Raw genomic sequence first — 25,906 nt, forward strand, 5'->3', positions numbered from 1 at the left:
TATTATGTTTTTAACATATTAATCACATCAAACTTGTTAACATTTTAAGCATTGTAGAGCAATGTTACAAGACTAATACATTACTAATCTGAAACAGTAACACATAAAAAGGGGGGAAATGAAAATAGCAGAACTTAAATAGCAACTTGTGTCTCTTCCTGTGTGTATATTGTTACACACCACACAAGTCTCTGAGTGGTGTCAGATTCCAGGGGGTCCTGGTACACTTATCCAAGGTCTGTGTTTCCTTTTGGAAAAACAAGGCACAGTGGAGACAGTGGTGTCTTTATGACATATAGTTTATTTACCCATATATACAACTTGAGCCTACGATGGAGAGGTTTCCAGCACCACACTCCAAGAGAGTCTGGCTTCTTCCATAGCTGCAGTCCTCAAAAACAGCCCTCAGCCATTTATCTGCCTCTTTCTTTCTGCTTGTCACATAACTCCTGCTCTCTAAGCTTTTTGGCTCACATTACTTCATTCCTCTTTTGTAAGCTATTGTCTTTAGAGTGAAAGCAGCCCCAACTTGGATCCTAATACCTGTCCCTCAGGTGATTATCTCAACACAGGAGGTAATTAGCCCTTAACACATGCTAATTCTTGAGGATTAAGAAGTGTCTCATACACAGGCTGAAATACTCATGGGTCTTGCAGAGTTTAAAACATTCTAAGCCTTAATTAAATTCGAACGCCTACTGAACACAGTAACTTAGGGTGCCTAGCACCCACAAACTCATAACAATACATGCGTGCTTGTGTATGTGTATAAGTATCCATTGTTTGTATTTGGCTATCAGCTGGTGGGGTACTTCCGATTCACCAGAAATAATGAACCTATTTCTGTTGAGGATGGAGATACTTATTTTTGATCATTTTTAAAAAACAAACAAACAAGGCTGTTGCGGATCATGAGGTCCCTGCGGAACCGACAGATGCCTCGACGTGCCAGTCCGCGGCAGCGGCGAAGGGGGGTGGTCCACACCACTCCGCACCACGCCCCCCTCGTCCGCTGATTGGGCAACTGGGACGCGGACACGTGGCCACGCCCCCTTGGTCCTGACCCGGCGGGGATGGCCAGTTGCTAAGGGAGGCCTAGCAGCCGGGCTCCCTCCTCTCTCTCACACACACATCCAAACAGAGAAGGCCATTGAGATAAGGGGCGGAGATGCCACGCCCTCTCTCCAGTCCTCGCCTTCTGAGTGGATAAAGGTGACCCAGGCGGGTAGCCGCGCCCCTTCGGTCCTCACCAGACCTGTTTCCAAGGCAGGCTGTCCGTTGCTAAGGGCGGCCTAGCAGCCAGGCTCACCCGGTTATGGAGGCTGGCGGCGGCGGCGGCTACGGGCGCCGGCGATGGGGGTGGTGGCAAGAGGTGCTGCCGCTATGGCGTGTGCTCTTGGCGGCGTCGATGATGGTTGCTGTGGTTCCCGTCAGGGCGCGGCTGTACCAGGCGGGCACGGACCCGGTGTGGGTGCTAGAGGCCGCGACAGTGCGGAAGGTTCTGCGGGGCTCGCCCTCGGCCTGGCTCGTGCAGTTCTACTCCTCGGCCTGCGGGCACTGCGTCGCGTTCGCGCCCACTTGGAAGGCGCTGGCCGGGGACGTCCGCGGTGAGCGAGCTAAGAGGACGGGGGCCCCTAATAGATTGGGGCGCGCCCCTCCCCTTCCCCTTTACTCTCTCTGCCTTGTTTATTATGCATTTATCTTCTCCCCATTAGCTTCATGGCTGAGTGGGGGGAGGGGTGTGGATTTGAACCCTGGTGTAGCACAGACCCTATTTTGGCACTCTTAACCAGAACGCGACCACTGGCTCCCACTGGACCCTTTAGAGAAGCAGGTTATGCTGTGAGGTGGTGGTGGAGGAGAGTGGCTTGTCCAGGGGCCACTCCAGTGAGCATCATTGTTGGTGGAGGAGGAGAAGGATGTTTGGGAGGGAAGTGTTTGAGCCTTTTTATCCTCCCAGCAGCCCTATGAGGTAGGCCAGAGTGAGAAGAGTGCATAGGCCAGTCAGCTTCATGTCTTGGGGTGGGATTCAAACCTGGCGCTTCCTCCCCCAGTCCTTCCCCAAGTTGGTGCTTGGTAGAATCCAGAACATCTTGGAGGGGCCTGCAGGTTGTGGAAGGCTGGTCAGATGGCTACAGCTGACAACTGGCCTTTTATTTTGCTTTTTGCTACTTACCAAATGTATGTATATATAGATATACAGATCTAGATATATCTTGTTGTTTAGTCGTGTCTGACTCTTTGTGACCCCAAGGACCAGAGCACGCCAGGCACTCCTGTCTTCCACTGCCTCCCGCAGTTTGGTCAAACTCATGCTGGTAGCTTTGAGAACACTGTCCAACCATCTCGTCCTCTGTCGTCCCCTTATCCTTGTGCCCTCCATCTTTCCCAACATCAGGGTCTTTTCCAGGGAGTCTTCTCTTCTCATGAGGTGGCCAAAGTATTGGAGCCTCAGCTTCAGGATCTGTCCTTCCACTGAGCACTCAGGGCTGATTTCCTTCAGAATGGATAGGTTTGATCTTCTTGCAGTCCATGGGACTCTCAAGAGTCTCCTCCAGCACCATAATTCAAAAGCATCAATTCTTCAGCGATCAGCTTTCTTTATGGTCCAGCTCTCACTTCATACATCACTACTGGGAAAAGATATATCTAGATATATAGATAACAGAGCAGTGTGCAGCTGTTTATGGTCTGAAGGGATGCAAGGCAGCTTTCTTTGCAGAGTTCTTGTTTCTCCAGGGCTACAACTGAATGCATTTGGCATATTAATTGGAGGATGTAACAGGGTTTATTGCTGCAGGTTCTAAATGGCTGACAGAGAGGCCACCATAGCTGACTTGTTTGTGAATCTTAGATCCATTTCTAGGACTGAGATGATGCCAGTGATGATGGCCTCTGTCCAAATTGAGAAGACATTGCCAGCGAACTGGAGGAGGACAGTGTATAGTTTCAACAATTGTAGTCTTCTCTTGTCCTATATGAGACCTGGTGAGGAGCCATTCTGCACCCCACAGCCCTTCTCATTTCTCAGCTTCCTGATGGCTCTACCATGAGAAATTCTCCTCCAGCCCCTGGTTCAGGGTGTGAGAAAGAAAGCAGTGAAGTTATCCACCTTCCCCTGGGGCTTCCCAGCTGTGGATGTTGTGATTACCACTTTTAAAAGCTTAACTGATTACATACACTGCCCAAACCAGCTCAGCAGACTTCTGTCATAAGAAAAGCATGCTGTCTTCACAGTGGCCAACAAGATTCTCCAGTGGGAAACTCACAAGCAGGAATTGAGCACAAGAACACACTCAGTTCCCAACAACTGGTATTCAGAAGCCTTGCTGATGGTGGAGGTAGAACATAGCCATCATGGCTAGTAACCACAGAGGTTGCAGCTCTCTAAATTCTGCATAGGATGTCATTATGCAGAAGGCAAAACTGTCTGCTGAGAGAGCTGTCTGGACCAAGAAACATCAGACATTTAAAGCATATGGCCAAAGAATTCTGAGAATTGTAGTTTATTAAAAGCACTGGTGATTGTAGCTCTGGGAGGGATAAACTGTGGTTCCCAGAATCCTTTGGGGGTTTTACATGTGGTTTATATGTATGGTGTGTATACAGCCCAAATCTAGTTTAAAACATGAGAACACAAGAAGAGCCCATGACTTTCTGCATGCCAGGTAGGCAATAAGGGTGTAAAACTGAAGGCCATTCCAAAGTGATTTTGTGTTGCTTTGCCCAGTTTAAATGTTCTCCAGGGTGGTTGTGTGCAGATGCTGGAAAAATAATAATAATAAATTCTTTACTGAGTTGACCAAAAGAGCTTCTCCAGTAAACAATAGGGGTTCCAGATAGTTAAATCTTGAAGTTGTTGATATTTGTCTGTCTTGTGAGACAATGGAAGAGTGAGGTCAAGCTGTTGGAAAGTTGCAGTGCCTGCTGTGGCTGTAGAGATCATTGTTTTTGTGCTTTCAAGTTTTTGTTGTTGGTAACCTCAAGAGTTCAGAACTTGGTCTTTGCAGCATGAAAGTATATCATATTCTCTGTGTGCACATCATGGTGACAGAACCGACATTTCTCCAAGGGTAGTTGTCAAGGAATTTAAAAATTTCTCAAAATATAGTTTGCTGGCTATCACTGTCCTTGGATTGAGAGAGCCTTGCCAGGTATGTTGGTAGCTTTGAGATCAGATTACTATTATGTACTTTACCTGGAGCTGTCCTTTTATGTAGTTTACCTGAAGCTGACTCAGAAGCTGTGGCTTGCTGTCAAGGTGACCTACCATGAACACACGGTGCCAATCCTGAAAGGGTGACGCAGGCTGTCAATGTGTTACTGAGCACACTTCAGGTTACTTGTATTGGTTTACAAAGCTATATATGCAATTTGAGGCCTGGATACCTGCGAGACCTATTCCCATATACACCTTTTGTTTTGGCTATTCCAACTCAGGATTGTGGTATGCTCATATGTGGGAGGTCCTTTTTGGTGATGGGGCCCCTGCTTTGACACTTCTCTCTGAGACACTACTGGCTGAGAGGCAATTGAGGTTTGGGGGTCAATTGAATTTCAGATTCACATTGTTTAAGCTTGTTTGTAATTCACCTGCCTCATTTTTGCATATATGGTCTCTAAACTCTGCGCAGCTTGCTTCTGAGTAGGTGTCCTAGGATTGTGCCATAAGCAAACAATTGGATATGTGACATAGCATTGTTTTTGCTCTGTGTTAAATAAATCATGTTAAGCCATCTTAGGTTTGCTTGATTTTTATTAGAACATAAGAGCATAGGAAGAGCCTGCTGGATCACACCAGTCCAGAATCACAGTGGCCAAGCAATTAATTTCCTGTGGGAAGGCAGCAAACAAGATTTGCGCACAAAAGCACACTCTCTTCTTGTGACTTTCAGCAACTGATATTCAGAAGCATTACTGCTGCCAACTGTGGAGGCAGATCATAGCCATCATGGATAGTAGCCATTGCTGTCCCTCTGCTCCATGAATTTTCCCAGTCCTCTTTTAAAGCCATTCAAGCTAGTGGTCAGTGCCTCCATTAGGAGCAAGTTTTATAGATAACTATGTGCCAGTTAGGGTTAGTTTATATGGATTTTCAACTCTGTGGAGCTTACTTCAGAGTACAAGTGCCTAGGATTCTGCCGTAAGCAAACAGCTGGCTGTCTACATTGCTCCATGACAAATGAATCACGTTAATCCATTTCCCAACTTTAGCATTTAGGTTTGCTTGATTTTTGTTGATAACGTTTGCTGTTGTAACATAGCTTGTGCTGACTAACAGAAGTTAGATGCCAATCTGTCAGAGATGCTATCGTTGTGATTCCTGCATTGTAGGAGGTGGGCTGGATGATCCTTAGGGTTCTGTCCAACTCTTCTGTGATCTAGCTCTCTAGCCTGCAACATAACTATGAGCCTGTGAAAAGGCTGGGAGGGTGAACTGAAGCATGGCTGCCTTCTTCCACCCCCCCTCCCTTTGTTGAAGGCTGAGCAACCCATCTCCCAGCTGCTGCACTTAACCAAGTATTTGTTTGGAGATGGGCTGGCATTGTTGGGAGGCGAGCCATTTGCATTGGTTTTGTGATGCCCCTGGCTCATTTTCTGCTTGAGGCCTGAGGAGACAGGTGGGGAAGGGGAGTGCAGTGCTGAATCATGAATGAGGCAGATCACCCCAAGCCAAACTTTCTGTGCTTGTGTTTCCTGGGACAAATGTGGCTTGGTGGCTATTGTGTGGCTGCCTGAACGCTCCCCCATCTGCTCTGGGATGTTGGTAGCTAGCCTGGTGTCTGCTCAGCTGTCAGTGTGGCAGCTTTTCCAAAGGAAAATAGAAGTCAAGGGAAGGAGGCATTTCTTCAGCAAGTTTCATAGACTCATAAAATTTTAGAGTTGGAAGAGACCCCAAAGGATAATCTAGCCCAAGCCCGTGCAATGCAGAAATCACAAGTATCTCTGACAGATGACCATCCAGCTTCTGCTTAAAAACCTATAACGAAGGAGAGCCCTTCCCCTGGGCTGATGAAGCTTCCATATTTTCACTTGTCCCTTTCTTGAAACATAACATAAGAAAAGCCTGCTGGATCATGCCAATGGCCCATCTAGTCCAGCATCCTCTTCTCCTAGTGGCTGAACTGTTGCCTGTGGGAAACCAGCAAGCAGGATTTGAACACACAAATCCTCACCCCTCCTGTGGATTCTAGCATCTTCTATTCAGAAGCCTCCATAGGGGCAGTATAGCCATAGCATAGCCATCACATCAGAAGTCCTCTCTTCTCAAGCCATCTAGGTTGGTTTCCATCATTGCCACCTGCACTGCCTCCCTGCACAATTTAACTAAGAAGAACTTTCTTTTTTCTGTTCTCTTCCAACATTCAGCTTCACTGGATGCCCACACATTTCTAGTGGTATGAGAGAGGGAGAAAAACTTTTCTCAACCCACTTTCTCCAGGCCATGTATAATTTTATAAATGGGTGTTTTCCTTTTCCTTTTCTAAAAAAATATTGTTTTATCTAAGAAAAACTTCTATAAACCCCAAGCATCCAAAGACTTGCAGTTTGTGTGTGTGTTTTGTGTTTGTCAAAGTGACTTTGTGGGTGGCAGCTCCCTCTCTTTGGTTTATGGGTGACCCCTGAAGGGGCTGCAGTGAGGAGATACAGTCCTCAGGCTCAAAAAGGTCTTACTGTGTCTGGTAGGGAGGATTAGGCCCATCCCAACACCATATGGGAAAAAGTTTTACAGTTTACCCTTTTCCCACTCTGTAAAAACCTACCCATCTCATTATGTAGCAAGAACAGAATGCTTGGCTCATAATGTTAGGAACACACATTTTCACCAAACTCGAAAGGGCAAGTTCCTTAGAAGATCCTTGGATTTCTATGGTGTTTAAGCTAACAAAGAAAAATTCAGGTTCTTTTTTAGTGTAAAGTTCTTTAAAATTTCAGTTTATAATGTATATAAAAGACAGAACAATTATAACAGGGGGAAATTAAAAGATGAAAAACAAACAACTAGAAAATAGGCATTTAGAATAAGTACAGTTGCATATGGGTTAAAGTAATAAAGTCCCAATAAAGAATAATAGAATTGGAAGGGATCCCATTGGTCATCTAATCCAATCCCCTGAACTGCAGGGATATCAACATGATCTAATTCTAGATTTGCCAGGCTTGGGACAAGGGTTGCCTTGAAAATTATGCTTCCACTATAATATGTCATAAAACAAGGCCAAATCATGAAAAGTATCTGGAGGTTCTAATCCTTATTGATATAAAATTATGCATCATTTTCTCCATTATAGCTCTATTCCAGGGTGAGTTGTATCAACTGTCCAGTGTAAGATTTGGAGCTGTTTTCCATTGAGTTGCAATTACTATTCAAGCTACTATTGGCAACATTGTATCCTCAAAAACGAGAAGTTCAGGTTCTTGTTAGGGTGGGCTCAAATGCATGCATACAACCAGAGGCCCTTGGATCTCAAAGTGAAATCTGTAATTGGCTACAATGCTTTGTCATTTTTCATTGATTCACACACCTCTGATATTTGGCCAGATATCACCCCTCACCAGGTGGTGATACAGTGGTTGGGGTGTTCACAAGGTAGACCTGGGTTCAGTTCTTCTCAAGCCATGAAGCTTTGCTAGGTGATTTCTGGTCAGGAAGTCTCAGCTTGACCTACCTTGCAGGATCATTGTTGATGGCAAAGGGATAATAAAACCAGACCAATTAGGTTCTCATTGCCAGATTTTACACCAGTTAGAGAAATCTGGATTTTATAACTGCTGGAATTTGCAGAGTTTAGAGTGGTGGACACCTCTGCCCATTCTTCCTGAGACCATCTAATTCCTCCTGTGCAGATTATCATGTCACAACTTGTCTGCTGGGACAATATTAAGTCTGTGGAGCTTTGCTTCTGGTTCACCTAGAAACCCAGGAGCACCTCCAGCAGCTTTTTTTCTTCACCCCACCATTTGTGACTTGCCATTTGCTGCACTGACAGAGGAGGGTATTAACTGTGCCACGTCTGATGTATGCAGCTTGAGAATTTGAGGGGATTTTGACTCAATGAGTCTTGTAGCCTTTGCCTTCTCCAGTGGGAGAGATTAAGCCGATTGCTTGGAGCACCATAAAATGTTACTGTCACATTGGCTCATTTTAGAATTGTAAAGTTGGAAGAGAACCCTAGGATCATATATTCCAACCCATAGGTAAACTGGTCCCAAGTGGTTATGCGTTTCATTCAAGGGACTTTAGGGGAAATGAAGTGCGGTTGCTTCCTGGAAATGCAGGAATAAGTCTTTGCTGTTTCCTTTCAGAGTGGGAACCTGCCATCAGAATTGGGGTGCTGGACTGCGGGGATGAGGTGAACTATGAGACCTGCAAAGACTATGGGGTTCAGTACTATCCCACTTTTAGGGTAAGTGACTCCAGGAACACACATGCCTAGAAACATTTCTGCTTATTCCACTCAGTTAAACAGACTGGGATGTTTGTGAGTTCTCTCCCCCACCTTTTGAATCTTGTTGTACAAGCTGTGGTAACAGTTTGATCCTTAAGCCAGTCATTAGGGCTCCCCAGGTGAACATAAGAACATAAGGAGAGCCTTGCTGGATCAGGCCATTAACCCATCTAGTCCTCCACCCTGTTCTCAGAAGTTGCCCAACCAGGGAAAAGGGCTTGGCAAGCCATGAGGGAGGGGGAGATTTGCAAGAGGATATTTTTCCAGGGGCAGGGGGATGAGTGTGCAAAGACTCATCCTCTCATTTGCCAGGCTTACCTAACCAGCTTCAACATGCAAAAATTCACAAGGCGGTTCATTTGCATTTGGATGTCTTGAGGAATGATGATCGGGAGTGATTCTCCTGCAAGTTACAATCTTAAAAGGCTTCAATGTTGCTTTTTTTTTTAAAAAAAGACTTGGTGTCTAATGAGCTGAGCTGCTCTAGAGATGCTTGACATGATTGCAATCAAATTATCCAGGGGAAGGAGTGATTCTCCTATGATGAACGTTTGCAGCGTTTGGGACTTTGCCTCTGAAATTAGGGTTACCAGACCTCCCCGGTTCCCAGGGACAGTCCCCGGATTCACCAATCTGTCCCTGGACAAAATCTGTCCCCGGAATGTCCCCGGATTTATGCTGGGGACTTCTGGTGAGGCAACATGGCGGGTGCCATGGCAGTGAGCAGCACCGGAGGTCCCAGCCACGTCAATGTTCCTCCCTCCCTCCCTCCCTCCCTCCCTCCCTCCCTCCCTCCCTCTGCGCTTCCTCCAGCACCAGCAGCCTCTCTTGTGAAGAGGGCTGTGTGCGAGTCCGCTGTTTTTCCACCTCTGGTAACGAGACACTACCACGCCGGTTAAATCTCCTTAGAGACTTCACTCGCCCTCCAGCGGTCTCCCGGTTATGGGAAGCCGGTGCCTTGTGTGTGTTTTTTAATGCGTGTTTTCCCAAGACCAGCGAGCGCCTTTACTCAATCTCCCCCCCTCTCTTTTTTTGGCGTTTGTGTGTTGTAGATGAACTGCTCTGCCTGCCTTGTGTCAAGGTGTGCGATCAACAACTTTGGGGTCCCCCCCCCCCACTAAAAAAGGTCAAGAACTCTGGGCAACCTTTTCCTAAAATAAAGCATGAAATCCCCCCCCCCAAAAAAAAGAGTGTCCCCAGATTCCTTGAAAAAAATCTGGTAACCATACTCTGAATACCAATTGCTGGAAAACATAGGAGTGGGGAGAATGCTCTTGTGCAGGTTCCCACAAGCAACTGTTCAGCCACAGGATGGTGGACTAAATGGGCCATTGGCCTGATCCAGCAGGATCTTCTTACGTTCTTCTGTTTATTATGAGCAGTGATGGTGGCTATTCTAATAAAACCCTCTTCTCTTTTCTCTTCCAGTATTTCAGGGCTTTTGCCAAAGACTTCACGACAGGAGAAAACCACCATGGTAAGACCAATTCTCATTATATGCTCAAAGCAGCAGCACTGAGGACTCCTGTATCAAAAGACTAAAGAATACTCAAGTTGGCTTAAGAGAAAACTTAGTTTAAGCCCATAACATTTAAAACACATGCTCAAGCAGTAATCATCAAAGCCTAATAAGTAAAAGATGGTTATTATGATTTCATTAAATTTATTTACCACTTGATTGAAAAAAACCCCTCAGATTGGTTTATAAAAAGATAAAACAAGAAAATCAATAAAAATGTACAATACTTTAAAACATACAGAAGTTAGAATACCGAAACAGATTAAAATCCACATCAACTTTTTGAATATCTGGACAGCTTTGTCTAAATGAGAATGTTTTGAGCAGGTGTTGAAAAGTGTACAGTAAAGGCACCCTCTTGATATCAATAGGCAGGGAGTTCCAAAGTGCAGGTGCTGCCACGCTATATGATCAAGACTTTACAAATGCAGAATGGTTATTATGTGGCACCTATAGTAGCACCAGTTCCACTGATCAAAATGGTCGAGGGGCACACGTGGAGTAAGGTGATCTCATAGGTTAATGTGATCTCAAAGGTCAGAGGTTTTCAACCTTTTTGAGTCCATGGCTCCCTTGACCAGCTACATTCTTTCTGTGGCAACCCTGTGGGGCTCAGGAGCCGAGTTATGTCACCTGTTGCCTGCAGAGCTGGCAGCCTCTTACCCTTTCTTGAACACCCTCCCTTGTGGAGTGTTCCCTCAGCCTCCTCTCCCCTCTCCTTGGGAGTCCTGCTGGTGGACTGACTGGGCTCCCTTTCCTACTTGCTTGCTCACTCCGAGGCTGCCTTAGCTCCTGGCAACCATCACCCTCTGACCAGCCCCAAAGGCATCATTTGGCAGCTGAGGTTGTAGCCAGGGCTGCTGCAATAAACAGCCGTGCAAGCCTTTGGGAGCCAGAGACACGAGAGGGCATTAGAGGAGGGAGGGAAGGAAAGAAGGACAGAGGCCACAAGTTGAAAACTACTGTCATAGGTTAATGTTGAAATAGGGTTTCCTGTGCTGGACTCTTGACAGGGTCTTCTTGGCAGATGTAGCCACCTCCAGATCTTCTGCTCAGAGACACCAGGTGGCATTGAGTGATTAAGGCACCTAAGTGCCTTAATTCTGCGTGCCTCCTGTACCAGATCAGAGTAAAGTTGTAAATGGATCCATTCTGCTTGTCATCAGGGGGAAGAACAAAGTATGTTAGAAATCTGCGTGGAGGTGTCTTGTTGTTGCATTGCAGGGGGTTGGACTAGATGACCCTTGGGAACATTTCTACCTCTAAAAATCTTATGTTTCATTGTTGTTCTCTCTCCTTAGCAGGCTCTGATCGGGAAGTTCAGACAGTTCGTCAGACCATGATCGACTTCCTGCAGAATCACTCACGGGAAACGAAACCTCCTGCTTGTCCCCCTTTGGAGCCAATCATGTGAGTATTTTGCATTCAGTATAATAAGTTGTATTGACAGGGACAGCCTACACTCTGGTAACCTCAAGATTAGACTATTGCAGTGTCTCAGGGCTGTCTCTGAATATAGTTTTAAAACTTCAGCTGAGACAGAATTTAGCAGCAAGGTTGCTCACTGGGGCAAGATGGTCTGAGCATATAACACCAATTCTGGCTTGACTACACTGGCTGCCAGTTAGTTTCTGGGCCTGATTCAAAGTGCTGGTTTTCACCTACAAACATAACAAGAGCCTGCTGGATCAGGCCAGTGGCCCATCTGGTTCAGTATCCTGTTATCACAGTGGCTAAACAGCTGCTTGTAGGAAGCCAGCAAGCAGGATTTGAGCATAAGAGCCCTCTCCCCTCCTGTGGTTGCCAGCAACTAGTACTCAGAAGCATTGCTGCCTCAAACTGCAGAGGCAGAGCATTGACCTTGTGGCTAGTAGCCATCAGTAGCTGTCTCCTCCATAAAGTCTTATGTGACTCAGGATCCCAGGACCTCAAGAACAGCCTCTCTGAACGAACTGACCCAAACCCTGCAATCATCACCTGAGGCCCATTTTTGTGTCCCCCCTCCATGGGGGGGGGGGGGCAGGAGGAGAACAGGGCTTTTTCAGTGGAGTCTTCCATTTCGTGGAATGCTCTCGCTTGGCACAATCATCACATAACTTTAGGTGCCAGGCGAAAACAGGAGACTTTCTTTTACTCCTGGGAAGCAAACAAATTTGCCAAACTGTTTGTTGTTAACTGTTCATATCAAAGCTCCCAGAATCCTTTCTACTGTTGATTAATAACACTGCTACATGCAGTACACGGTTGTATCACTCCACAATTGATTTGGACTCCAGTGGACTTGGCAGTGGAGCAGAGTGAAGGAGAAATTATTGTTACTTATTATTATATTTATTCCTGCATTGTAGAGGGTTGGACTAAATGACCGTTGGGTCCCTATCAACTCTGCAATTCTAGGATTCTGTTTAATCCCACCTCTTTCCCTGACTGACTGAAGGAGGCCTCCAGACAAAATAGAAAAAGTAGAAAAGAAATAAACCTGTGTGTATGTCTGTGTGTCAAGAGAGAGAGAATGAGAGAGAATGATCTGTTAAAGCATACTGGTAATTACAAGAAAGATGATCCTGCACTTGTGAAACAGTTAAATTCCCTGTCAAATGACTGTTGTCTCTTTTTTTTAAGGCCAGAAGAAATGCTTTCTCTCTTCAATAAAGGCTTTCAGCATTACACTGCTGTCATCTTTGAAAGCGCAGACTCATATGTTGGGCGAGAGGTAATGTAATCTTTACCTAATCGGGCCAGTGGTTGATCTAGGCCAGCATCCTGTCCTCACAATGACCACCAAGCTGCCTGTGGGAAACCAGTGTGTGGAACACAAGCACAAGAGCACGCTCCCTGTGGTTTCCAGCAACTGGTATTCAGAAGCATTACTGCCTCCAACTGTGGAGGTAAAGCACAGCCGTTGTGGCTGGTAGCCATTAATAGCCCTCTCCTCCGTCAATTTGTCTAATCCTCTTTTAAAGCTATCCAAGTTGGTGGCCATTACTGCCTCAACTCCTGTGGGAGGGAGTTCCATGGTTTGAGTATGCATTACTTAATTCATTAAGGGGTGCAGCAGGCAGACATGCTGTTGTGTGTGCCCAATGTTGGAAAAAGCTATTGTGGTGTTTGAAATGCCTCAATGAGTTAAGGAAAGCTTATTGACTGCAAGGAAGGTCACTGGCTATGAGTGTTTGTGTGTCTTTGGACTGGAGCCCTTTCTGCAAGCTGGGTGTTTATGACATTATATCTGGCCTTATTACTGGGACCTGAGACTTAACCTTCCATTTCTGGTCCTCGTTAATGCAGAATCGCATTAGAAAACGTGACGATAAAAGGTTTTGAGGCAGTAGGAAGTGGAAAGAAGCTGGGATTTGTGTTTGGGTTTATGTCCCTATATTAAGACATTTTGTTCCAAGAACTGGCCAAGGAATTGAGGTCACCCTTTGCCTATGGGGGGTTAGGTTAGCCGCTCAAGGCTATAATCCTGTGCATCATTGCAGATAAATCCTGTTGAGCAGAGTGGGATATACTTGAGAGTAAACATAGAATCCTAGAATTGTAGAGTTGGAAGGGAACCCAGGGTCATCTAGTCCAACCCCCTGCAATGCAGGAATCCCAGCTAATGGTTTTGCATATAATCATAGTATTGTAGAGTTAGAAGAGACCCCAGGGTCATGTAGTCTAAACCATTGCAATGCAGAAATATGTGTGGGTTCTTCATCCTGGTCTTTCTCTGGCGAGTGAACCATAGCATGTCTACATCTTTTGGGTAAGCTTTGGCTTTCTTTGCAGTGAGAAAGGTCAACTTGCAGCAGCATGCATATAACCTGTGTGTGTTTCTACCCACACCCAGGTGATCTTGGACATGAGTCAGTATGAAAACATTGTGGTAAAACGAGTGCTGGATTCCAACACGGCTTTTCTCAAGAAGCTCAGCATTACCTCTGTCCCTTCGTCTTACCTGATCTATCCCAATGGATCCCATGGATTAATCAATGTGTAAGTGTGAGCGGGGGTGAGTTGTGATGTGGTGAATTTCAGGAGGGACAAATGTGAGGTTCTGCACTTGGGCAGGAATAACCTGATGCACTAATATAAGATGGGTTACCAGCAGTCCATGTGAAAAGGATCCAGGGGTCTTAGTAGACTGCAAAGTTCACACTACACAAGTCAACAGTGTGATTCAGCAGCAAAAAAAGCTATTGCTATTCTAGTATTGGCAGAAGTATTGTGTCCAGATCAAGCAAAGTGATAGTACTGCTCTCCGCTGCCTAGGTCAGACCACACCTGGAGTACTGTGTCCAGTTGATCAAGGGCCTGGAAACCAAGCCTAATGAGGAAAAGTTGAGGGAGCTGGGTATATTTAGCTTGGAGAAGAGGAGAAAGTATAGCCATCTTCAAATATTTAAAGAGCTGTTACGTGTAAGCTTGTTTTCTGCTACTTCAGAGGGGAAAACCCAAACCAATGGATTCAAATGACAAGAAAGGAGATTAAAGCTAAAAGTTAGAAAGAACTTTAGGAGGGTAAGAGCTGTTTGACTGTAGAACGGATCCCCTCGGAAGCTAGTGGACTGTCCTTCCTTTTAAGCAGAGGTCGGGTGGCCATCTGTCAGTGGTGCTTTAGCTGTGCTTCCTGCATTGCAGGGGGTTGGGCTTGATGACCCTTGGGGTCACTTTCAACTCTACAGTTTTCTGAATGTAAGAAGAGTGTGGAGATTAGTAAACATTTCCTGTTGCAAATGTGCAAATTCTTGAAAGCAACCCTCTGCCCTGTGAACAGCTAATAAACCTTTTGCCAGTGATTATTGTGGAGAAGGAAAGCGGGATCTAGAAACAGCTACCTTAATAAAATGGCACAGAAACTGCTTTGGTCGCCCTATATGATGATCTCTGTCAGGAGAGAGACAGGGGAAATGTTTCCCTGTTAATTTTCCTTGACCTCTTTGATACCAGTGATCATGGGATCCTTCTGGAGTGACTGCCTGAGTTAGGGATGGTTGGCTTCTCTTTGCAGTGGTTCTGGTCCTACTTTGATGGTCGTTTTTACAAGGTGATGCATGGGGAGTTCTCTTTGGATGTGCAGCCTTAAATTCAAGGTTCCTCCGGGTTTGATCTTTTCCCTCATGCTGTTTAATATCTACCCGAAACAGCTGATTGAGGTTATCTGGAGTTTTGGAGTATGTTGTCTGCAATATGCTGATGAGACACAGCTCTACTCTCCATTACATCTGCAGGGGTGGCAGTGGAAGTGCAGGTCTGTTATCTTGCTTCTGTAATATGCTGTAGGAGAGCTAACAAACTGAAGCTCAATCCCAATAAGACTGAGGCACTGTTAGTGGATAGCTTACTAGAGTGGATGGATGGGGATGTCCTGCTCTTGATGGAGTTATGCTCCCTCTGAAGGAATGGGTAAACACCTTGTGGGTGCTTCTGGATCCATTGTTGTTGCTTGAACCTCAGGCGATGTTGGTGGTGCAGAGTGACTTTCATCAGCTTTGGCTGGTAGACCAACTTCACCCCCATCTGGACAGGAATAGCCTAAGTTCTGTTCTTTATGCTCTGGAAAACTCTAGGTTAGATTACTGCAATATGTTTTATGTGGGGCTGCCTCTCAAGATGGTTTGAAACTTCAGTTAGTGCAGAATTTGCTAGCCTGGTTGCTTACTAGGGCAAGACAGTTTGAGCATGTAACACCAATCTTAACCTGACTGCACTGGCTGCTAATTGGTTTCCAGGCCCAATTGAAAGTGCTGGTTTTGACCTATAAAGACTTAAATGACTCAGGACCACAATACCTCAAGTGCCACCTCTCCCCATATGAACCAACCAAGACCCTGCAATCACCATCTGAAGCCCTTCTTCACTTTACAAGAGTTCCTGAAGTTGGCTTCACTTTACAAGAGTTCCTAATGGGCCTTTCCTGTGGTGGCTCCCTGTTTGTGGGATGCTGTTCCCAGGGAGGCTCGCCTGGCGCCTTCATTACATATCTTTAGCTGCCAGGCAAAAGCATTTTTATTCTCCCTGGCCTTTTAAACTGCGTATGGGGTTGGTGGGTAATTGTTTTGTTTGTAACTATGTTATGTATTTTTGTGTTTTTGTACCATAAACTGCCCTGTGATCTTCAGGTTGAGAGTGGTATATAAATTTAAAAAATGATAATGATAGTAATAAAATATTCATCATGCATTAATCTGTGTAGTAAGATATTTTCTCAGAGGCAATATTTTCCCCTGTAACCTTCAGAGGAGAATTTCTCTTGAGCCCAATGAAGCTTCTGTCTTCTGTCAATACACTGTTGTTCCTCTCTGCCTGCTGAGCTTCAGCTATTCTTAACTTTTGCACTGTCCTTCCATACACAGTTTGAAGCCGCTTCGGTCTTTCTTTTCTTCCTATTTAAAGTCACTCCCTGGCGTCGGAAGAAAACCTCCACCAACACCCATCAGGCAAAACCAAGAAGAAAACCAGGACATCAAAGAGTGGAAAGACTTTGACAAGTAAGTGGTGCTGCTGGGCTCCCCCTTTCATGGCAAACAGCTAAGGGCTGAGTAGAGCTCACCTCTGCTCAGAGTAGACCCCCTGAAATGAAAAGGCCTGAGATATGGACATCTGTCAGATATGCTTTAGTTGGATGTCCATGAGTTCTGTTGTTATGACCTTTCTCTATCCACCATGTCAGGCATAATTTTTTAAACTATCATGTCACCTTTTTCTTTTCTTTTCTTTAAACTAAAAAGTCCCAAGCACTGCAACTTTTCCTCATAGGAGAGTCAATCCATTCCCTTGATAATTTTGGTTGCCCTTTTCTGAACCTTTTCCAGTTTTACAATAACCTTTCTGAGGCCATCAGAACTATCTACAGAGTTGCAAATGTGGTCACACCAAAGTTTTGTATAATCCAACTTTTTTTTGCGGGGGGGGGGGGGGGAGGAAGACTTGCTGCTAACATGCTTTGTTTATTGCAAGGGAGGAGGTAGCGTCAGTATTTGCCCCGAGATGCAGCATACAAAAGGCCCTGGGGTGTGCAGATCCTCCCCAGGCATGTGTGTGTGTGTGAGAGAGGGAGAGTGTTTCTGCATGCCTGATACTGAAATGAAATGGAAAGGTCTTGCAGGTGGTGGCCCCCTTGTTCATGCACCTGTAGCAGATGAGGGCACATCACCATTTCAGAACTCTGCCTAAGAGCCAGGTTATTGTGAAAGCATTTCCATGATATTTGCTTTTGCTTGGATGACCCCCAGCAAAAGTTTTGAAACTCTGACATTTCAAAAGGCACTAAAAAAACATTAATAGCTGTCTGGACTGTGTCCAGCCTTGAGGAATGTGGACATCTCTGAGCAGCTGAGTAACCCAACAGGAGGCTTGTGGTGAAAGAAGCAGTTTACGCCCTGGCAAATCTTCTGTCCATTGAGATCAGCCCTCTGAAGCAAGCAGGTATACACAAACCATCCAAGAATGCTGTAGACCACAAGTTTAACATGGGCCAACAGTGTGATGCAGCAGCAAAAAAAGCTAATACAATTCTATGCTGCATCAACTGTAGAATAGCATTCAGAACAAGGGAAGTAATAGCACCTCTGTATTGTGCCTTGGTCATACCACACCTGGAGTACTGTGTCCTGTTCTGGGTGCCACAATTTAAGGAGGATATTGACAAGCTGGAATGCATGCAGAGGAGGGTGACCAAGATGATCAAGGGTCTGGAAACCAAGCCTTATGTGCAATTGTTTAGGGAGCTGGGTATGTTTACCATATAGGAGAGGTGACTGAGAAGAGATTTGATTGCCCTCTTCAAATATCTAATGTGCTGTCACATGGAAGACATTTTCTGCTGCTCCAGAGGGGAAGACCCCCACTTCTGAGGCAAGGAATGAATCATAGCACATATTGGTTACTTCTGGGAAAATACAGTAACCTCAGAGCACAGACTGCTAAGGATAAACCCTCTTTTTGACATGTTGGTAATGTCAGTTCTCCAGTGCTTTTTCTTTCTTTCTGGCAAACCAACTCATCTTCCCCTTTTAAAATTCCCATTCACCATGTGTGTTGCCTGTTTTCCAGATCCAAGTTGTACATGGCTGACCTTGAGTCCGGATTGCATTACTTGCTCAGGATCGAGCTCGCCACTCATAAGACTCTGGAAGGAGCCAAGCTGAAGACCTTCAAGGATGTTGTTACACTGTTTGCCAAGGTAAACGTTTCTGATTTTTTTATTGCATTTGGTAAGAGCACCATAAATCTGGCCCCATGGAGGACTCTGCATCAGCTGGAGTAAACATCCAATAAAGTAAACTTTGATGTGTTTATGTGGAGGAGAAGAATTAATAGCCACCAACCCTGCAGCCCATCACAAAGGTCAAATTAAAACCAAGGCTGCTTGTTGCTGCCTTGCAAAAGCAGCAAATCAAAAAAGTTGTGGAAAATGGCTTCTTTATAAAGCAGATTACAGGATATGATATGAGAGCCATCTACAAATATCTATAGGGCTGTCACGTGGAAGATGGAGCAACTGGCAGGAGCGAGCCAGCAGTAAATCACACTGTTCATGTTGTAGTTAACTCTTTATTAGCAAGAAGAGGATCTGCACAGACTTGGCAAAATGTCAGGCCTAATGAGCACAGGAACTTATACCTCTAGGTCTTGCCCCATGAATTAGTTGCTGAGACTTAAGGCCCCTGCCTCCCCACAGCCACCTATGTCTCCTTCTCCAGAATTTTTTCACAGCAATAGATGACTCTGCCTGCGTGCCTGTCTTTGCTACTCCTGGTTCATGCCTCTTCTGGTTCTGAGAGACTGGCGGGTAGGGAGTTTGTCACAGCAGGAGGGGGAGACACCCATGACTCTTCAGCAGCCTGACTCTTCTCTGCCTCCTAGTCTCTCTCCTACCACCCTCCTGTTTCAGCTTCTGTCTCTGTTTCTGGACTTCTCTCTGCCACAGACTCTCCCTGCTCACTAAGCCTGTCACCTCTTCAGCTTCTGACACCTTCTCTTCCTAGTCTCCCTCTGACCACTCACGGTTTTCCAACCATCACCCCCCAGGCTCCAGTGGTTCTTCCTACCATTCTTCTGTGTCCAACCAGTCCATGACATCAAGCTTTATTTCTCCTGCTCTGGAGGTTAGGACCTGAACCAACAGATTCAAATTGCAAGAAAGGAGATTTCAATCAATATTAGGAAGAACTTTCTGATAGTGAGAGCTGTTTGACAATGGTTTGAACTCCCTCAGGAGGTGGTGGTCTCTCCTTCCATGGAGGTTTTTAAGCAGAGGTTGAATGGCCATTTGTTAGGAATGCTTTAGTTGTGATTCCTGCATTGCAGGGGGTTGGACTAGATGATCCTTGGGGTCCCTTCCAACTGTACAGTTGTATGATTCTATGAAAAATCCAGACATTCATTTTCTGAAATCAAGACTACATGTCTTTCTCTCCCAATAGAGCAGAGGGAATTGCAGCCTGCATTCTGTTGATGTGACCTGGGCTTTATCCTCCCCTATCCCTAAGATTTTAACTCCATTTTGTTGAGCCTAAATATCTCAGTGTGAAAACAGCTGGGCTGATGCCAGATTACTGGGTGTCTTATACTGTACTTGCTTTTTCTAAAGAATAGCACTCAGAGCATCGCTAAGTCGCTGGGATCTTTGCTCAGTGTTCAGGCTTCGGATTTTGATTATTGCAGGATTAGCTCCTTGGCTGCTAATGCTGCTTGCAGCAACTCTGCTTCCTAAGACCTGAGCTCCTTTCTGCTCCCTCTGAGAAGCCTTCTGAGTGCTCTTTGAGATTTGTGTGGGGAATCTGGTGTGAATTTTGCTGCCTGAAATCTGTCTCTCCTTATTTCACATACAGGGAAGAGGATCAAACTGATTCTTTGCCTTCTCCCTTTCTCTTTGTTGTTGCTGTAAAGTTTCATTTTATAATGGAAGATCATTATCTAATAATCAAGTCCAGTTCCAACTGAAGCAGTCAAGCGGCCCCATGTGGGGCAAGATGATCTCAAAGGTAAACTGGTCCCAAGAGGTTAAGGGCTTTGTATACTAATGGAAACCCCTTCAACTTCACCCAGTAGCAAATGGACAGCCAGTGCAGATCTCTGAGCGGGGGTGTTATATGCTGACAAGTCCTCACTCCTGTCAGCAATCATGCTGCAGCGTTCTGCACTGACTGCAGCCTCTGGATCAAGCACAAGAGAAGCCCCACATTGCAGCAATCAATCTAAGAAACCCAATACAGTAAGGCTAAAAATAGGTTAAAACTATAAAATTAGAATACAGCTAAAAAGTCTGCTAGAATAAATAAGTCTTCACTAAGTGCCAAAAGTTCAGCAGGACGAGGAGGTGCTGCCTGACCTCAGGATTTCCACAAAACCTTGTGCACAATCATGGATGCAGCAGGGGTTCCTGGTGGGTAAAGGAAAAGTGGAGCAACCCACTGGTTTACCACTCGGGGGTTTCTGGATCAGCTTGATCCAAAATTAATGAGACTGAATCTTTTTGAGGATACTAATGTAGATATATTGTCAGAAGAATTTGTCTTGGCAGCTTGAATAGTCACTGCTACTCAATGGGAAACAGCCCTGAACCTTACACTGGACACTTGGTACCACTTGCTATAGAACAGAGCAATAATAGAGAAAATAACACATAATTGGAGTTTTCAGTGAGAAGTAGAACCTCCAGACACTTTAAAAATGACTTGGCATTCTTTTATGACATGGGGCCGCTTGACTGCTTCAGTTGGCAGAACTGGCATTGTTACATAATACCTGTTCTGCTTTTGTCAGAACTCGATCATTTAGTGTGGCAGCAGCTATGCTTTGTCACTCACTCCCTGCCTATTGCTATCAAGCTGGCGTCTCCACTGTATTCTTTTCAGCACCTGCTAAAAATATTCTTGTTTAGACAAGCCTACCAAGATGCTTAGAATGTGTGGATTTTAATCTGTTTTATTATTTTATTTTTTTGTAGGTTTTAAACTACTGATTTTCTTGGTTTATCTTTAGGGTGGGGTGGTTTTTTTTGCACTCAAGTGGTGTATAAATTTTAGGAAATAAATAAGATAAATATTTTTCTTAGACAGAAATAAAGACACTGGTCATCACTGCACCTTGAGGCACCAAGTTCCATAAATTATTTTTCATTACTTGAAGCAACAGCTTCTTGTTTTGCCTCTCCTAGTGTAAAAAGTAAGCAGGGCTGCTTTTTTGCCGCTTTTTACAATGCATGAATCATGCTTGCACTGCCTTCCATCACCACTTTTTCCAATTCTGTTTAATCTTCATAGAAGGAGCAGAGATGGCAGACAGTGTCCGTCTGTGAGAATAAATTTCTAAGATGTGGTTAACCTTCTCATCTTTCATGCAGCTGTTTCCTGGCCAGCAGCCTGTGATAAAGTTGCTGGAGACCTTGCAAGTGTGGCTACTCAGCCTCCCACTGGACAAAATCCCGTATGATGCCATCCTTGATCTGCTCAACAACAAGATGCGGGTAAGCCCCAACTAGCTCTTGGCATAAATGGCTGCTATAGCAAATGTGGGATGGAGTTGTGTGATCCAATGCACTGCTGTCTGACAACTTTGCTTCACAAAGAGCATTTTCAACAGTTCTTGTGAGCTGTGTGTCCCACAATGCCTGGCAGTTGGATCATAGAATTGTAGAGTTGGAAGAGTCATGTAGGGTCATGCAGTCATCCCCTCTGAAGCAGCAGAAAACAAGCTTGCTCCATTTCCCACGTGACAGCCTGTCAGACATTTGAAGCTGACTGTGATCTCAACTCTCTGTCCCCTGTAGGATAAACATACCCACCTCCCACAACTGTTCCTTTTTAAGGCTTGGTTTCTACTAGCTCTTGATCCTCCTCCTTGCCCTCCTCTGCACACCCTCTAACTTGTTAATTGCATTCAATCAGACCAAAGGCCCCTCTAGGCCAGCATCCTGTGCTCAGAGTGGTCATCCAGGTACTACTTTGAAAACCCTCAAGCTGGACCATGAGCACAGTCGCCCCACTTCCAATTCCAGCAATCTGGTGTAAAGAGGTGTAGCCACCTCCCAGTGCCTGATATTTTTATTTATTTTGGTTAGAAAATTTGTAGTTCACTGTTTATGGAAAGAAAACCTCAAAGCAATTTGCCCTGGTGATTGTACATGTCCATCATGGTCTCCTGGCAGAATCATCTACAGGTCTTGTCACTATTGCTGATATCAGTGGTGGTGGTGTTTTGAGCCTTTCAAAGAGATGCTGAAAAGACAGTCAGTTACAATAATCCCAGCTTGTCCAGGTGTTTATGAACATAATAAGAGCCTGCTGGATCAGGCCAGTGGCCGATCTAGCTCTGCTTCCTGTTCTCATAGTGGCCCAACAGTTGCCTGTGGGATACCAGGATTTGAGCACAAGAGCAGTCTCCCCTCTTGCGGTTTCCAGAAACTGGGATTCTGAAGCATTGCTGCCTCTGACTGTGGAGGGCAGCACATAACCATCCTGGCTAATAGCCATTGATAACTCTCCCCTCCATGAATTTGTTGAATCCTCTTTTAAAAGCATCCAAGTTGGTGGTCCTCAGTGCCTCATGTGGGAAAGAATTCTACAGTCAAATAGGACCTTGTTTTATCTGTTCTGAATCTTCCAGCATTCAGCTTCATTGGATGTCCATGAGTTCTAGTGTTGTGAGAGGTAGAAAAACTTTCATGTTGCCTCTTAACAAACCTTTTCTCTAGATTAAGAAGTCCCAAACAGTGCAACCTTTCCTCCTTGGGAACATGTACCATCCCCTTTATCATTTTGGTTGGCCTTTTCCAAACTTTTTCCAAATCTGTAATCCCATTTTTGAGTTGAGGTAATCAGAACTGCACACTGTCTTCCAAAGATTTATATAATGGCATGATGATACTGGTAGTTTTGTTTAACACATACTGGCTCTTTCTAGATCTCTGGGCTGTTCCTGCCCAGCCACATCCAGTGGGTCGGGTGCCAGGGCAGCCGGGCAGAGCTGCGGGGATACCCTTGCTCCTTCTGGAAGCTCTTTCATATGCTGACTGTCCAGGCGGCTGTCCGGCCACAGGTCCTGCTCAACACAGGTAGGAGATGGCTGGTCCCTCTGAGAGTCTAAGGCAGCTCTCCAGGGATGCTTTACATTACCACTCTCATCAGCCTCAGCATCATTGCTGACTGGGGCTGATGGGAGCTGTGGTCCAAAGCCTCTCTGGAAGGCACCAGTTAGAGGAAGGCTGATTTTAGGAGTGGGGGAGCGGGTCTGGCATCCTTTGGGCATGCACTGCAGTTAGAAGCAGTCACCTCAAGTGCAACAGAAAGTGTTGGGGTTCTGGGGAAAGCACTGGCCTCCCTGCTTCTTGCAACCATGCACTGAAAGCTGGATCACTTGTTTGCACAGGAGCAAAGTAAGGGAGCTGCCTAAGTGCTGTCTTTGTGTGATGAGCATGTTTGCAAAAACATTTGGCTCAGTCGCAGAAAAGGCTGCGTCATAAAAAGATGAGGAGTGTATGACAGGCTAGAGCTGCAATTCAGCATCATAGAACTGTAGAATTGTAGAGATGGAAGGGACATCAAGGGCTCCCCCCGCCCAACAGGAATCTTAACGAAAGCATCCATGGCATATGGCCATCCAACATCTGTTTAAAAACTCGCAATGAAGAAGAGTCCTCCATTTTCCAAGGGAGACCATTCCACTGTCAAACAGCTCTTACTGTCAGAAAGGTCCTCTAGTCAGAATCTCCTTCCTTGCCATTTGAATGTGCTGGTTTGGGTCCTCCCCTGCAGAGCAGCAGAAAAGAAGCTTGCTCCATATTTGTGTGACATCCTTTAGATATTTGAAGATGGCTATCATATATTCTTTAAGTTTCCTGTCCTCCAAGCTAAGCATCCCCAGCTCCCTTCACTGTTCCTCATAAGTCCTTGTTTCCACAAATTCCAGCTTCTCCATATCTTAAATTGTGGTGCCCTTAAGTGGACATAAGACTCCAGGTGGGGTCTGACCAAGGCAGAATAGTACTATTACTTTCATTGATTGAGACTCTACTATTGATGCAGTGTAGAATAGCATTAGGTTTTTTGCTGCTGCATCACACTTTTGGCTCGTATCAGGACTGCTGAATATTTCTCACATGTACTGCTGTCAAACCAGATGTCCCACATACTTTATTTGTGCACCTGGTTATTCTTGCCTAAGTGCAGAACCTGACATTTGTCCCTATTGAATTTCCTTTGCCAACTCTTCTATTCCAGAGGAAGATTGAAAGTTGAAGGTCTGCATGTCGCTGTGTGTCTTCCACATACTTTGCCTTCCGTTGAAACCAGGCCACATTTTTTTATCGCTTCTTACGGCAAAAGAATTGGGTCAGGCGGCCGGATTAGGTCTTGGGAGGTGTTCCCCCCCCTTATTGCTTGCTTTTAAATCCCATCTACTAAAAAGCCGGATTCTCCCCCTAATCCTGCCAGCCGCAGGTGGGCTTTGATGGGACTTGCCCACTTTAAAGATTAGGGTTACCCTGAATCGCAGCAGTTCGGGGGCGGGTGACGGCAGCTGTTTACACAAGATGCATCCCTCGCCTGGTCAAAGGAAGGAGCCTTTTTCGTGGAGTCTTTCCGTCTGTCTTAAACCCCTCAAGAGTGGTGCGGAGAAATGGTGATCCAAGCAATCCCCTCTGAATAATTCACCCATATTTATCCAGATGAGCCAGCCCTGTGCTTTGCTGCCTAAGATCTTTCTGCAAATCTTACTGCAAAACAGCTCTGTGGAGAGATTTTGAACTCCCTCAGAAAGCAGTGGACTCTCCTTCATTGGCAGTTTCGAAGAAGAATTTGGCCACCTGTCGGGGATGCATTAGTTGTGATTCCCACTTTGCAGGGTGTTAGACCGGGGACTGGATGACAGTTGGGAGTCCCTTTCAATTCTACAATTCTTTGCTGCTATGATTCTGTATTCCTCCTTGTTCTATGATTCTATGCTCCACAGGGTAGGACCCAATCCAATGGATTTAAATGAATCATAGTATCATAGAGTTGGAAAGGATGCTGAGGGTCATCTAGTCCAACCCCCTGCAATGCAGGAACCTCCACCAAAGCATCACAGACAGGTCCTCTGACAGATGGCCATCCAACCTCTGCTTAAAAACGTCCAAAGGAGAGTTTATCATTTCTCAGAGGAGTCTCTTCCAATGTCAAACAGCTCTTACTATTGGAAAGTTCTTCCTTGTTTAGTCAAGTTCTTGTGACTTGAATCGATTGGTTCAATTCCTGCCCTTCAGAGCAGGAGAAATCAAGCTTGCTCCATTGTCCATATGAGAGCCTTTTAGATATTTGAAGATGGTTATCATATCTCCTCTCAGTCTCCTCTTTTCCAGGCTAAACATACCCACCTCCTTCAACTGTTCCTCTTAAGGCTTGGTTTCCAGGCCCTTGATCATCTTGGTCGCCCTCTGTTGCAAACGCTTGAGATTTCCAATATCCTTCTTAAATTGTGGCACTCAGACCTGGACACAGGACTCCAGGTGGGGTCTGACCCAAGGCAGAATAGAGTGGTACTATGACTTCCCTTGATCTGGATCCTATATTTCTGTCGATTCAGCTTAGAATAGCCTTAGCTTTTTTTTTTGCTGCTACTGCATCACACTGTTGGCTCATACTAGGACCCCTAGATCCTTTTCACATGTACTACTAGCAAGCCGGGTGTTCCCCATCTGATATTTGTGCAGCTGGTTCTTCCCACCTAAGTACAGAATCTGAAGTTTGTCCCTATTAAAATTTATTCTGTTACTTTGGACCCAGTTCTCCAAACAGTTACGGTCATCTTGAATCCTGATTCTGTTTTCTATGCCATTAGCTAATGAGGAGAAATTAAAAGAAAGGAGATTCCAAGTCAACATTAGGAGTAACTTTCTTATGGTAGGAGCCACTTGACTGTGGAATAGACTCCTGCAGAAGGTGGAGGTCCTGGAGAAGCAGAGCAAGGC

At 45.3% G+C, this 25,906-nt stretch overlaps 1 protein-coding gene across 2 annotated transcripts in view; it reads left to right on the top strand.

Annotated features, from left to right (window-relative positions):
• The first annotated feature begins 1,228 nt into the window (after nt 1–1,228).
• QSOX2 (quiescin sulfhydryl oxidase 2) overlaps nt 1,229–25,906 on the top strand; it is a 28,003-nt gene continuing 3,325 nt past the window's right edge. Inside the window, exons 1-10 of one of the 2 annotated variants that reach the window (XM_083721087.1) lie at nt 1,229–1,607; nt 8,308–8,408; nt 9,879–9,927; nt 11,271–11,379; nt 12,592–12,682; nt 13,805–13,950; nt 16,311–16,445; nt 18,010–18,139; nt 21,305–21,427; nt 22,864–23,014. In XM_083721087.1, the coding sequence (XP_083577213.1) occupies nt 1,316–1,607; nt 8,308–8,408; nt 9,879–9,927; nt 11,271–11,379; nt 12,592–12,682; nt 13,805–13,950; nt 16,311–16,445; nt 18,010–18,139; nt 21,305–21,427; nt 22,864–23,014 (1,327 nt within the window). In that variant the 5' untranslated portion in view covers nt 1,229–1,315. The remainder of the gene's footprint in view (nt 1,608–8,307; nt 8,409–9,878; nt 9,928–11,270; nt 11,380–12,591; nt 12,683–13,804; nt 13,951–16,310; nt 16,446–18,009; nt 18,140–21,304; nt 21,428–22,863; nt 23,015–25,906) is intronic. The other variant, XM_083721088.1, reaches the window with a different exon arrangement.

The sequence above is a fragment of the Podarcis gaigeae genome, assembly GCF_964106915.1.
Source record: "Podarcis gaigeae genome assembly, chromosome: Z".
NCBI classification, from domain to species: Eukaryota; Metazoa; Chordata; class Lepidosauria; order Squamata; family Lacertidae; genus Podarcis; species Podarcis gaigeae.